Source organism: Dreissena polymorpha, chromosome 10, assembly GCF_020536995.1.
Source record: "Dreissena polymorpha isolate Duluth1 chromosome 10, UMN_Dpol_1.0, whole genome shotgun sequence".
In the NCBI taxonomy this organism is placed as follows: Eukaryota; Metazoa; Mollusca; class Bivalvia; order Myida; family Dreissenidae; genus Dreissena; species Dreissena polymorpha.
This window is the reverse complement of record NC_068364.1, coordinates 4,919,928-4,935,344: the sequence shown is the minus strand read 5'-3', so window position 1 is coordinate 4,935,344 and position 15,417 is coordinate 4,919,928. Positions and strand designations below refer to the sequence as shown.

The following is a 15,417-nucleotide window of genomic DNA, read 5'->3' as shown; positions in this document are numbered from 1 at the left end:
TGACGTTTTTAATTTGTTACGTTTTATATTTTGTTGTTTTTCAATTTCAATTAAATTTTCAGGAATTATCAGATATGTGTTGAATTATTCTTGGTCCAAATTTCAACACAAGCCGTTTGAAAATAAGGGAGCTATATTGATATGACTAAGTGATGTGTTAGAAAAGTCTCCAAGTGTAATCATACGCATTATTTCACGGTAAGTGATCGTCATTTTTAGCAATGATCAGTGTGTGGCTGCAAATCAATGCCTGGCTAGACCAATCATGATTTTGTATTTTTTTATTGGTAAACAAAAGTACATGGTTGTGTAACCTAGACGATTTACTGTACATCTTTGGACAAACAACCGACAGGCTACGTTTTTATTGTATGTTTTCTGGTTTATTTCAGTATAAATGGGTTTACGTGCTCTTAATATATCCGCTTAAATCGACGGGGTTGATTAAAAGTTCCATTTTAATTATATCAAAATTATGAAAATATTTATATTACAATTACGCATGTGTTATAAAAGCTAATAAATTACAAGATACTTTATTGAAAATATCAACAAAAACAGAACATAATACAAGACTTTTTTTAATAACACTGTATTGCATTTTCCACAACACACGTATGCATAAATATATACAATCAACAAAAAGCATACATACATATGTTTGCAATAAAGATACGAATTTCAGTTTCGGTTTTTCGATTTTCAAAATATTTGTAATTTGGAGTTTTAACTGTTTTGCTCAGTTTATGCGTCCGGATGCATTAAATGAATTGGCTTACGGTTCTCCTAAAACGATTACATTTGATATTTTATATTAAAGTATATGTTGTCATTTTATAGTCATAAAGCTCAGCTCCATTTGCTTTGTGGTTTTTTTGTGCAGATACATTATAGCTGAATTAGTAGTTGCTTACATGTATCATATTTTACAATTGTGTGAACAGAAATTATTATCTCGATTTGATGTATGTTGCAGTGGATAGGACATGTCCATTTAACTACAAGTTAATGCACCTTTAAAAATCTTTGCGCCCATTGAACTTGATGTTAAACTTATTGAAACAATAAATGGACCATAAAAATATGTTGAACAAGATTTTTGGCTTGTCGTTCATATTTTTTAACATCAGTATATCCCTATAAAACATCAGGCTGTTTGGAAAATTATTCCCAAAAGTTTTTCCAATTGTTTGCGGTTCTGCTGCATAAATTGTCGAAGTTGCATCAGGTCGAACATTTCATCACCATCCACTACTGCTTCGATCCAATAGTCCATGCTATTGGAATTAAGATTATGAAGTTCTTTGGTGACTATAGCCTCGGTCATTAGGAACCTTACCAAGGGAACTTGAAATCTCGCATATCCAAGCTGACCAATGCTTATCAGTATTCGTGTTATCCGCATGCAGTTGTGAAAAGATCTAAACAAAAAACTTCAAATATAATATATTTGCTCAATTGCTAAAATATGTATAAGATGTATTTATGTTCATAAAGTATTATCACTTGCATAAATCTGAAGCAGTGTCACTTTACATAACTATAAATCATGTCGAAACTAAATGAAATTATACGAAAATAACCAAACCCTTTTGGTACAAGGCACACCAAAATACGTGAAACCTGATAGAAAATAACAACTATTTCGAAGACAAACACAGGGACATGTTTAGGAATCCAAAACATCAATGGTTTTTTGAAGCAGAAAAATTTAAATGTTTTACTGTAAGTTAATATATTTCAGACTGTTATATTGGTATACATGACAATCACACACATATTCAAACGAATTATAAATACTATCACTATATCAAAGCATACGTATTAAGATGCGCATATCGTTCCTTCCAGTTTGCAGCACATCGACGGATCATTCCGCTCCTCTCATCTACCAGTTCCATACCAAAGAAATCCAGCATCATTTTATACGCACGTAGGACCCGAGCATTCATCACATCATCGTTTCGAATTGTCTTTGTGTAAGGGTAAATAAGATTCTTGCAAATACACGAACAAAAACTGCGATAAAAAGTTCATTGAATGCGAGTAAAATCGAAAAAACATACATCATCCCGTGTTACTTGCTGCTTTTCTATACACAAAACAATCAACAAACGTAGGTTTTCTAAAAAAAATATTGTCCACGTGTTCTTAGTTTTACTCATTCGCACTGAGTCTCCCTATAAGTGTTCATTTGCATAATAATTCAGAAACATTTTATTTCAAAACACTCTTCTTTTACTATATTGCCTTTTGACGTTTATTAATATAATCATACACACAATATTGAATACATTTTATAAAAAGCGACGTAACAACTTTTGATATTACATGTATATTTTTTATCAGAGAGCGATGTGATGGAATTGAAGCCGACGCATATTTATTATGTTTGCGTTTTTATATCAATTCAATGTTAGCAAAGTGCAAAAAACTGTATTTATAGAAGATGACGCGGTTTCTATGACATGACAGAAACGCTATAAATAACGACCCTTACCTCAGCTTCGTGTGGATACAGCTGTTGTGCAGAGAAGTTGTGTCCTGATGTCTGAGGGGTTGGGAAGAGCCTAAAAAAACAAGCGTTTTGTTTTAAATTTTCTTAAAACATGTTTGTTAAATGTATATATGTTTAATGTGACATTGCCCGATCATGTTTTATGATCGCTATTCTCAGTCTGCAATCATACTGGACCAGTATTACTTTAAAGGTTATGAAGTGATATGTGATGTACCATTTAATATATTATTTTTTTTCAATAATTCGTAGCTAAATCAAACGCTGTCGTAATCTTGTATCTTTATATACAATCTGACGGCGACAAGGATTTCACTCTTTACAATTTTTCCGAAATTTTATGATTCCTTAAGTTTATGTCAGACAACTTTAATGTGAGTGTCGATTTGATTGGTTGTGTTCGAATATTTCTCCGTTTAAACAGTACATGTAAATATATCATTTATTGCATTTAGAGCATGGCGGTCAGCAAACCTACTCATGCATATCCTTTATTAATCCACACGAAACGAACCCAGTATTGACAATAAAGTGTATTTGTTGTATAACTAGTGATGCAATACACGTTTACTTTTTTACATCTATACTTACTCGATCATTGAAGTAAACTATGGTTTTTGCTTCTTAATTTATTCAACTTTTTTTTCCTGTAATTGCATCGCAGTGAATAGTCTCGTTTTCATTCTAGTTGTCCAAGATAGCTTACCATTGGATGTACGAATGCTCTTCCTCCAATCTAGTATAGTCTCCTGTCCACGCTAGAACGCCTTCGATTTCTTGACCTTAAATGATAAAAACAAAATGAGTGAAATAAAGTGACATCGCGTACGTTTTATTGACATTATTTAACATAATTTACTTCCAGTATTATTTGTAAAAGTGTCCACGGCATTGTATCGAAAGATTAAATAAATAGCGCCTGTAGAGTAGCGTTTAAAACAATTTCTTAATTCAATAATTGTAAAAAGAAAGCACAATTATTCAGTCATTATTATGTTTAGAACATGATAAAGATGTACCTTATCAACATTCATATATGTTATTAATTTTGAGCAATGTTAATGCATATTTATTGTTAATAATTGGTTATGTCAATGTAATGAAAGCGTACAATAACATTAAAACTAGTTCATCCAAGTATTTGTAAATGTATATACGGAGTAGTGTGATTTGGTTAAATAACATTATTAAAAACAATAGAAACAAGAGCTGTGAGACACTCGACAGTTCCAGTGCTTGACAGTATAACGTAAGCCATCATGGGGAAATTGTTCATATTCAATAAGGTCAAGGTAATATAGTCATATTATAAGTGGAAGAGGACCATAATTGAAACATATTGATCGCTTATGTTTTAAAGAAGTTGTACTTTATAGACGATTCTGATTTCAGTTATATTTTCCACAATCTATTGAACATTTGTAAAGACATAAAACAAACTAATAATATTTTATTTTAAGTTTGAAAGCTATAGCTTGGGTGGGATGAATGGACGGTCCTTCAAAAATAAAATAAACAAGCAAATTCGTTGAATTGATATCCCCCGCAAACTAAATTTTGTTTATAGATGGGTGTATAATTTATTATTGTAGAATCCATACCAAATAAGGCATATTTAATCAAAATGTGTGATTTTGACCTTTGTGTGTGACTTTGACCATTACCCTAGCAACCTGGATCTCACATTTGACACTCAGCTAGATAATGGATAACAATTGTGGCCCGTTATTACAGAATCCATTGATGCATAGTAAAGGAATGACTAAATAAGGAATAATACATCAAATGTGTGACCATTGACTACAATGTGTGACCCTGACCTTAGCCCCTTGGATTATGGGTGTTGAATGTGAAGCACCCCCAAAGGATTGAGAACAAGTCTGGCAAGTTCCATGGCTCTGGCTCATGTGTTAATGGAGATAAAGCTCTATGCTTTTATTCAAAAGCATTTTTTCAAGATACAAAGGGTCATAACCTCATTATTAACAGATGGTGTTCATTGCCATATGGCGTGCATCATCCTCTTATCCATATATATACTCATACCAAGTTTCAATGAAATCCGCCAAAGCACTTCCAAGATATGGCTCCGGACACAAAGTGCTATATTGAAAAGCATTTTTCAAAATACAAAGGGCCATAACTCCGTTATTAACAGATCGTGTACAATGCCATATGGCGTGCATTACCCTCTTATCCATATATATATATATATATATATATATATATATATATATATATATATATACATACTCATACCAAGTTTCAATAAAATCCGCCAAATCACTTCCAAGATATGGTTCCGGACACAAAATTGCTTTATTAAAAACCATTTTTTCAAGATACAAAGGGCTATTAACAGATGGTGTAAAATGCCAAAAATAAGAAAAAAAGAAAAAAACTTTGGGTGGATTCTAGGGTGGGGCATGGGGGATCGTATGGATGGAGTCCATTGTGGTATGTCCGGTAAGAGTTGTTTTGTCAAAGTATGAAACAAATCTGATGATAAATAAAGAAGTTTTGGCAATTTAAGCAACACTTATTAATTTGACATTGAAAGTCAATGTCATTCAAAGGTCAATGTCAAATTCAACTTGCCAGGTACAGTACCCTCATGAAAGTAAGACAGTATTCGAAGTTTAAAAGCAAAAGCCTTGATACTTTAGAAGTAAAGTGGATCTAAACACAAAAATTAACAAAATATTCAAAGTTACTAAGTCAAAATAGAGCCATACTTCCGTCAGAATGCCAACCCGAGTTATGCCCCTTGTCCTGTACAGTCCCCTTATGATAGTTAGCGAGTGTTCCAAGTCTGAAAGCAGTAGCTATGATACCTTAACAGTAAAGTGGACCAAAACACAAAAACTTTACCAAATTTTCAATTTTCTAAGTATAAAAGGGGCCATAATTCTGTCAAAATGCCAGTCAGAGTTACATAACTTTGCCTGCACAGTCCCCTTATGGTAGATTGCAAGTGTTACAAGTCTGAAAGCAAAAGCTATAATAATTCAGGAGAAAAGTGGACCAAAACACAAAACTTAACCAAATTTTCAATTTTTAGTTTTAGTTTCAGAATTTTAACGACATATTCTAAGTTAGAAAGGGGCATAAATTTAAAAATATTGTTGACAAAGTTATCGAGATAGACCTAAACAAGTGTCTTGTCCCCATAAGTAAGTAGTCCAAGTCTGAATTAATTATCTTTGATAGTATTCAAATAATTGAACTTGTTAAAATATTTAACCCGAAATTCTAAGTTTTGGGGCATAAATCTAACAATAATGCTGACAGAGTTATGCACATTGACATACACAATTGTCTTGTTGCCATAAAAAAGTATTCCGAGTTTGAGTTAATTATCTTTGATAGTTTTAAAATTATATGACTTTATAAAAAAACTTTAACCAACGCCGACGCCGACGCCAGTGCGAGTAGTGTAGCTCTCATTTTTCTTCGAATAGTCGAGCTTAAAACTAGAGCTTTGTTACAAACGTGACGTATATTCCCACATGCTGCATTGACACAGAATAGTTTGCATGCTGTCTTCACAAAACAAGAGAAGCAAATGTATGGCCATTTTGACCTTTGAACTCTTGAATTCTTTCGCATGACACACCGTCCAATGACTGTGCACAACATTAATGTACAGAGTCATTTTAAAATCTCACAATGAATGACATAGTTATGGCCCGGACAAGCTCAGTATGGCATTTTTTGACTTTTGAATTCCAGGTGTGACCTTGACCTTGGAGATATCGATGAAATTCTTGTGCATGACACACCGTCCAATGATTGTGACCAAATGTACCGAGTAATTTTAAAATCTCACAATGAATGACGTAGCTATCTATGGCCCGGACAAGATCATTTATAGCCATTTTTGACCTTTGAACTCAAAGTGTGACCTTGACCTTAAAGCTATCGACGTAATTCTTTCGCATGCCACACCGTCCAATGAAGGTGAACAAATGTACCAAATGATTTTTAAATCTCACAATGAACGACATAGTTATGGGCCGGACAAGGTCATTTATGGCCATTTTTTACCTTTTAACTCAAGGTGTGACCTTGACCTTAGAAATATCGACGTACTTCTGTCGCATGACACACCGTCCAATGATGGTGAACAAATGTGCCAAATGATTTTAAAATCTTACAATGAACGACATAGTTATGGCCCGTACAAGCTCATTTATGGCTATTTTTTACCTTTGAACTCAAAGTGTGACATTGACCTTGGAGATATTGACGTACTTCTTTCGCATGACACACCGTCCAATGATGGTGAACAAATGTACCAAGTCATTTTTAAATCTTAAGATAAATGACATAGTTATGGTTCGGACAAACTTTCGGTTTAAAACGCACTAAGTGACCCCGTGATCTAGTTTTTGACACGGCATGACCCCTTTTCAAACTTGACCTAGACATCATCTAGATATAACTTGTGACCAAGTTTGGTGAAGGTCGGATGAAATTTTGAGACAGACCGACCGACAAAGTGACTCCTATATAGCCCCCATTACCGATGGTAATGTGGGTATAAAAACGAAAATTCATATAAATGATGAGTATATAAATTATTATTAACTCAAGCTAGTCTTTTTTCTTGACCTAAGCATCATCTAGACAACTTCTGACCAAGTTCGGTAAAGATCGGATAAAATGTTCGGGACAGATAGACCGACCAACTTGACCTTTGAACTTAAAGTGTGAATTTGATCTTGGAGATATTGACGTACTTCTTTCGCATTACACAACGTCCAATGATGGTGAACAAATGTACCAAGTCATTTAAAATCTAACGATAAATGACATAGTAATGACGGAACAAACTTTCGGTTTAAAACGCACTTAGTGACCCCGTGACCTAGCTTTTGACCCGGCATGACCCATATTCAAACTTGACCTAGACATCATCTAGATATAACTTGTGACCAAGTTTGGTGAAGGTCGGATGAAATTTTGAGACAGACAGACCGACAAAGTGACTCCTATATAGCCCCCATTACCAATGGTAATGTGGGTATAAAAACGAAAATTCATATAAATGATGAGTATGTAAATTATTATTAACTCAAGCTAGTCTTTTTTTCTAAAAACAAAAGACAAAATTCCAAAAAAATACCGCTTTGTATTTACCTTTTAACTAATATTACTTTAAATAGTGAACCTTTCACACTCTGTTTATATTGAAAAAATAGCAATAAGCATATACATGTATGCAATACAAAAAAAAGTAAAACAAATACCGGGAAACGGTCTTGTGCAAATTTGGTTCCGATAAAATTTCAAGTTGTCACTATAAAACTCGATCTGAAATATATTGTATAATACAATTAACATAATTTTTATAGAATACAAAATTACATTTTATAGCGCAGTGGTTGTTCCTTGATATTTATACTGGTGTAGCTGTGGTTGTAATTGTGTTTGACCGAGTTGACGGCTTGTTATGTGTAATAAATGATCAATAATTGTATTATGTGACCTGTGAAACAAAATGAAGATTTGTTATGTTATGTTCTGTTCAATTTTCTGTTAATATAGTTAATTTATGTTTTTCTGAACAGCTTTTAGTCAGAAGTAGATACATATATATTTAATATTGCTAACACTTCATTTTACAGATCACAGCTTTGCATTTTATTTTATTCTATAACATAACACTTTGTTTCTCTATAAATAACATTCCAACATATTTCAAATTTATCTATACAATCAAGTAATCATACATTAATATCAAAACATATATTTTGCATATTTACTTATTAAATTAACCTTCCAAAAATCAAGGTCAGACTGATTTTTAAGCTAATTTAATGTTTTGTAAAGAATAATTAAACGCACAGGCATCTGTGTTATGCAATCTACCTCAGTGATATTAGTTATTTCGATTGCAGAAAAGGATGGACTCGGTTGTTTATTCCTAGCTGTATTCAAATCTTCAGTTTCCATCTCCTCTTCCGTGTCGTAACTGTGAGCTTCAGCAACTCTGAAATATAAAAGATAGGAACATGCATTCACTATGGCAAACGAAAAGAAGTCTTTGACACAAACAAACTAATGCAGATTTTGATTACAAACATACGGCAAGTAATTCTTATGCCAGCACTCAAATTTTCAAGCGATCTCTGCTCTTAAACAGCATCCAATTTATAAATAAATTGTTCGTTACCGATATTATTAAAATTTATTTTAGAGAATTACCACTGTAATTTAAAGGCAGCATTGGAACGTTAGATAATACCCTTAACCTAATTATAGTTTGTAAAGAAAGTGTTGCGACATTATTGCTTGCACGTGCAAAAAGTGTGTGCAGCATTGCGAAGTACTTACTTTAAACTGGGCCAATATGTTTATATAATTTCTATAATTAATTCCTACTATAAAGGTAGATCATCCCTATTTTATCCTATTGAGTATTCACATTTAAACTTCTTAATTATATAAAAAATATACAGACAAAACAAGTTCATATTAAATTCGAAATGGTTTACTCGCAACTGGCGACTTATATCTGGTTTACACTGACCTTAAACTTTTAAAAATACAAAAGACACTAAACATATTCGCTAAATATAAAGTGTAAGAATGTGTCGGCTAATACTAACCCAGTTTCGCGCCCATGACCAGAGTTGACAAACCAATGGGTTTGGTGACGAGTATTGTGTGACTGAACGTGTTCATTTTGTTCTTTCTCTAAACTCATACTTTGTTGAACGTTATGATGTGTGTATCCGTTTTCGGACAAAGAGCTATCGGTTTTACCATATACAGAATCATTCGTGTTACTTTGACTAGCATATTTATTAACTGCTGAGTTCAACAACGATTTTGTGTATTTTCTCCTATTTAACTGCTTTTCCGGACAATCCAATTCATTTCCACAGACACAACAGCGTTTTATTCCGCCTTGTATTGAAGAAGGGTCATCTGTTTGTCTTTTAGATGTCTTACAGGAAATGTATGTATGTTTCCTTTTGACATTATCTTCGTATGTGTTCCATTCTTGTTCGTTTTCTTCGTCCAGTTCGTCTGACCCAATATCCGTTGGCTCTGTGTCTACGCAAGATATCTACGTCAGAAAAAAAGAGAAAACTGTATCATTCATTAAATACTTTAGAAATTATTTTGCTTGACTCACAGCAAAAACAATTCGTTCTAATTTAGTACATCGTTTAAATTGGATAACGTTTTCGTTAAAAAATAGTTTAATTTAACATAAACACAAAAACTTATGTTCATGAAAAACAGTATATAGATTTCAAATGAAAAACGTATGAAAATAAACGTATGTAGCATAATATGGAACCTCATTTGGAACATGGCGTCTTTCCTGTTTCCCCCACCTACAACATTTAAACATTTATTAACGTTTATCTCAATCTATTTTATAACATTTAGGGGCCACTATAAAACTTGAATTCTTAAAAACAACTTAAGGCCTAATGGGAAAGAAACAACGTGTCTTGTAAAGACATCAGCCACCCCGACCGACAGAGTCACACTGTAGCCCACATGAGCGACATGTGCAAACTAAATAGTGGCGATCAAAGTAATATTGCGACGTTGTAAAACAATTAAAACGTCACTAAATTTAATTAATGTTAGGCGACTTTGTGTTCCTTAGGAATGTAAAATGTTTCTTTCAAATGATAATCTGTCAAAATAACATTAAATCGAAAAAAGTATTATATCGTCTACAAATAATTTAGTGTTTGTCGATTTCAATAACAGTTGTAGGGCTTACCAATCTATACTTGAATTGAATTGCTATGTACACAGTGTTGCTAAATTCCTAGTATTCAAAATAACTTATTACCAGACGCCGAAGCAAAACGAAATCCCCGTAGCTGCCATGGTCAATATCAGAGTAGGTCCAGTAGATCCCACTAAAAGCGGTACCAGCAATGCGGAAACTAGAAACAAATATTGAATTATACACGAAATGCTGTTGCTACTTGTTTGTGTTTTATAGCATCGTGCTTCCGAATGTCTGTTGCGATGGTTTACATTCAATCATAAAGTAGAACAGCGCTACTTATAGCAAAACCTATTATGACCAGCAGGTTTTTTGTTTCTTTGAACTGAGATGTGTTGATGTTCATTTGTAATTACACTCGCATCCTTTGTGAACAAACCTAAGCCAAGTGTAAATTTTGGATTTATATAAACAAAATGAACACCTGAATGTTATGCTTTACTTTGACAGTTACAACGTTTGTCGTTTATTTATATGCTGTGCCCGGCAATCTGTCAGTTACCTTAACAGAAGAAACTGTAAGTAATCAATACATTTCTATTTTACTCATGCAAATGAATTTTCCCTTAATAAATTTTATAAGACGTCTTTTAACTCTAAGTAAACTTGAACATAAACATCGAATGCTTATCTTTACAAATAACGTGTAGATTGTTAAAGAGACCGTCAACCAAAAACGACGAAAAAAAAAAGTTCAAAAATACCGTATTTTTTACAGTTAATAGTTTATATTGATTAAAATATCACGACTGGTATATTATATTACTTGAAATTAGTTTATATTTTCAGTATATTCGGTAATAAAATTTCGCGATGTGAAATCAAAAGTAAATCGAGAAAATAGGTAAAATCACGATATACATGTACACACTATAAATAACGCAAGTAGATTGATCATTTTATATATAAAATATATACAATTCATTACGCATGCACAATTTACATTAATGGGTTTACCACGTGACGATGATGGTCAATCTACTTGCGTTATTTATAGTTACCTGGTAGTTACTTGGTCCCTGTACCCAGTAAAATTTTATTACCGAACATATGAAAATATGAAAACTTAACAACTTTTGTCAAGTTATGTAATATTCCAGTCCTGATATTTTAATCAATATAAACTAATAATTGTAAAAAATACGGTATTTTATATCTTTTCTTTTGTCGTCGTGTGTGGTTTACGGTCCCTTTAAATACATACATTGTCATCGTTAGAGTTTTGTAAATAAATAGTTTGGCTACATTTTTGGAGAGCTGTTTAACTTAAAATCAAATCTTTCGAAAATATTGAATGCTGAAATAAAAGCCCAAGTCTCACTATTGCCGGTAGAGCCCCGGTCCATCCCGCTTTGCTAACGCCGGTCGACCGGCGAGAACCAGGATGACTCGTCGAAAACTTTTAACGCGGTCACACTATTTCCCGGTGCCGCCCCGGTTGAAGCCGGTCAACAACCCGGCAGAGTCCCGGTCAATCCCGGTCTAGCTACGGTTTATCCCGGTGAAGCCCCGGCAGAGCCCCGGTTGTCGCAGGTAGCTCAGGTGGAGCCCCGGTGAAAGCCGGCAGCGTCCCGACAGAGCCCCGGTCTACCGTAACTCCGCAGGCACTCGCCGGGGCTATACCGGCACCAGACCCCTGCAGAGCTACGGCGTGGCCATCGCCGGTTATGCCCAGGCGGAGCCCCGGTGAATGCCGGTGGCGTCCCGACAGAGCACCGGTTTACCGATGTACCGTAGCTATACCGGGACTCTGCCGGCATTCACCGAGGCTCCACCTGGGCACCACCGGCGACAACCGGGGCGTTGTCGTAGCTCTGCCGGGGTCTGTATGGGCCCCGGTGGAGCTACCGTGCCGCCCCGGTTGTTCCCGGTGCGTCCCGGTTGTTCCCGGTGCCGCGCTGGTCGTTGCCGGTCTTTCCCGGTGACTCCCGGTTCATCCCGCAAGTATTAAACATTTTAGTACTAACCCGGTGGAGCCCCGGTTCATCCCGATTGTCCCCGGTGGAGCCCAGGTTCATCCCGGTAGATTCCCGGTTCATCCCGGTAGATCCCGGATCACGCACCGGGGCTCCACCGGCATCATAGTGAGACTGCGCCTTAACTTATAACGAGTTTTTTTCTAAATATCTACATTGTCATCCTGTTTGTTTGATTTGTTTATAAATACCTTACCAATGACCAAAGCCACCTTTCTCTTAATAACAAGCATCGTATCGCCCCTGTTTTTCCGACCAGATGCAACTGAAACAGCGCGAAATGACGAATTAACAAGTGTAAACAATTGTCAAAGGAATGAGGATATCATTTAACAGACTATCTAAGATAGATTAACCAAGTGATTAAAATGACATATGATTCAATACGTCAATAGCTCAATCATTCTGCATAACGATTAAAATTTAACAAACTTATTAATGAATGTATTATAATTTGATCCATCATACAAGTGCATCCGATTTTATAAAGATTGAATATAATTTTAATGAATAACGGTTATCATTTACAAAAGTTCATAACATAAGTTATGGTTAAAATAAGACATAGATAATCAATACCAAATCGATCAATTATCATGTTTAAAACGGAATCATATATTCCAAAGCAACATACGAATAAAATACAAAATGCCAAGTTGTAATATACATAAAAAGACAAAATATTCTTAAATACCTTCACACGTTCACAAAATCGAAATCGAAAGTAAAAGTGTGAGGGTTACACTGCACTATGTTTAGCCCATTTTCTGTTACGTTCAATGTATAATAGAAATTCCAAATATTTTGAATAATTGTATGCACACCTATTTTAAAGAGATAAATTGAGTTACTGTGTTTTACATGACTTTATGTAATATCAAAATAACTGTTATTATTAATACGTTTTTTAAAGCTGCAATGTTTCAATACTTTCACATGTCAATTTAATGTCAAGATTTTTAATAAAAACGTTGCATATAAACGAACATAAATGTTCTATTCATGATAGATGTTATCAATATTTCTAAAAATGCTGATTGGGGATAAAAAATTTCTGTAATATTTCGTGCGACTTTTTGTTATTTAGTGTCGATACTTCCGGATTTGTTTATTCGGTATTTATACCCAAAACGACTTCTTTTAGAAGTTTGTGTATGATGTTAAACAAACATTAAATACATATTGTTGGTCTTAAGTTTAAAACGATATTATGTTTCAAGAAAACGTAGCCTCTAACATTTATACTTTCTTTTTTCATATTTTGAAGGCTTTTCTCCTACTTTTTGCCATTTATCTCTTAAGCGTGCGCCTATTTTTTACATTTGCTTATTGTTTGCCATTTATCTTGAAATTATTGAAGTGTATTTTATTGGCGTTTAAATTGTTCTAGTGCTTATATTTAACTTCCCAATGTCGATCCTTGTTGTTTTTAAAGCTTTAAATGATGATTACGATTTTATTTTTCCTCGAATGGCCTTAAGCAATATCCAATACTAGATAAAATCAACACAAATTTTAAGTTCCAAATATTTTTAAATATGTTTGTGAAAAGGGTTTGCATATATGCATTATAGTCATATACTGTGCAAAAGAAAACCTTATGATTTCATATGTAACTTCTAGAAATAAATAAAAACTTATCTAGTTTTTATTCCAAATATATGTATAGGCAGGTGCTTTTATAAGAATACAAGCTCCTCTTAAATTTGAGATCCTAGAAGGATAATGACACCCCCAATCCAATTCTTAATAAAATTGTCTTTCCATATCGTTTGCACAATGGCAATGGCAGTCGTGCTGACAGTACATTATGAGGTGTGTTATTCTTTTAAATAAATATAGACATATTTGTGCTTTTTATTGATATTGCTACCCCGAAGTATTGTATGATATAATTTTAAGTTTATCTATTCATAAAGATTTGAAGTAAATTATTTCATTAACGCATGATATACAGTGTAAAAGCAACAACGACAAACGAATAAATAAAATTCAACTAGAGATCGTAGTGTATGTTTACTGTGATTACAATAAAAAATGATTGATATTTAAATTAAATTGCATAAACTTAACAAACAGAATTCGAATTAAAAAAAAGTTTTTCATCATGTTTTCAATGTGCAGTATAAAGTACTTACTTGACATAGTTGACATGAAACGGACTAACTATGAATGAGTAATTATACTATTTATCTTCTGAACAGAAATCAAAAATCGTTAGGTATTAATAATATCGCACATTTTCTACCTTTGCATTGGTTTAGATGTGTGTTTTTGCTCCGCGCGAATCCTTTTCTTTGCATTTCAATACGTGTATATCGTATTATCATGGTGCATTAGTTATTTATAATATTTATAGCTAGCAATTATAAATGTTCATTCATCTTGGTTTTTAAATACAGACTATTTGAAATAAAACATATTTAATATATATATATATATATATATATATATATATATATATATATATATATATATATATATATATATATGAATTATTTCATTGAAAAGTCTATAATATATCAAGAACCTATTAATATCAAAGCTGTCATTAAGATTATTTAATTGTAATATTCCACTGTCCAAATTAAATCCAATGGCTGATAGTTGCCTTTTTATATGGCAAATAACATTGTTTTTGTCATATGTCAATTGTTTATGCATAATTATGATATATTTGTCTAAATGTGCATTCTATTTGTAAAAAATAATGCACAACTATGTCCACCCGGGCTATTGGCCACTTGCCTTCTGTATATAATTTAAATAAACTTACATGAAAAACTATCAGACTTACATAAATAATAATTTCAAAAATTACAACGAGGTAACGCATATTCAGATAAAGCAAACAGTGGGTTAAAACATTGTCTACACTTGCGTAGTATAACCATACCGTGTTCCTCCTATCGTGTGTTTGCCTTAGACAAGTTTGTTAATAAGGAAGAGCTTAATAGTTTTCCCTTAACCGTAATTATTATTTTCGGGCAATATGTCGTATCTAACAGTACACCGACGTTGGGGTTTTTTCTCTTATAAATATCCGCTCATGCTGTTTTGGGGATCGAATTTTATGTTTTATACGAGTTCTGTGTTAAGGATATGTTCTTCGATATTCTGCTTTAAATATCGATTTAGATTTATTATTTATGTAAATT

General features: G+C 33.4%; 1 protein-coding gene across 1 annotated transcript; it reads right to left on the bottom strand.

Annotated features, from left to right (window-relative positions):
- Window positions 1–566: 566 nt before the first annotated feature.
- On the bottom strand, window positions 567–9,561 carry LOC127846953 (opioid growth factor receptor-like protein 1). The gene is made up of 7 exons (XM_052378408.1): window positions 9,133–9,561; window positions 8,393–8,513; window positions 7,771–7,834; window positions 3,225–3,300; window positions 2,501–2,570; window positions 1,822–1,973; window positions 567–1,421 (listed from the first exon to the last, which is right to left on the bottom strand). Exons 1-7 carry the CDS (start codon window positions 9,228–9,230, stop codon window positions 1,148–1,150), a joined length of 855 nt encoding a protein of 284 aa, XP_052234368.1. The 5' UTR covers window positions 9,231–9,561; the 3' UTR covers window positions 567–1,147.
- Between the last annotated feature and the right edge of the window lie 5,856 nt (window positions 9,562–15,417).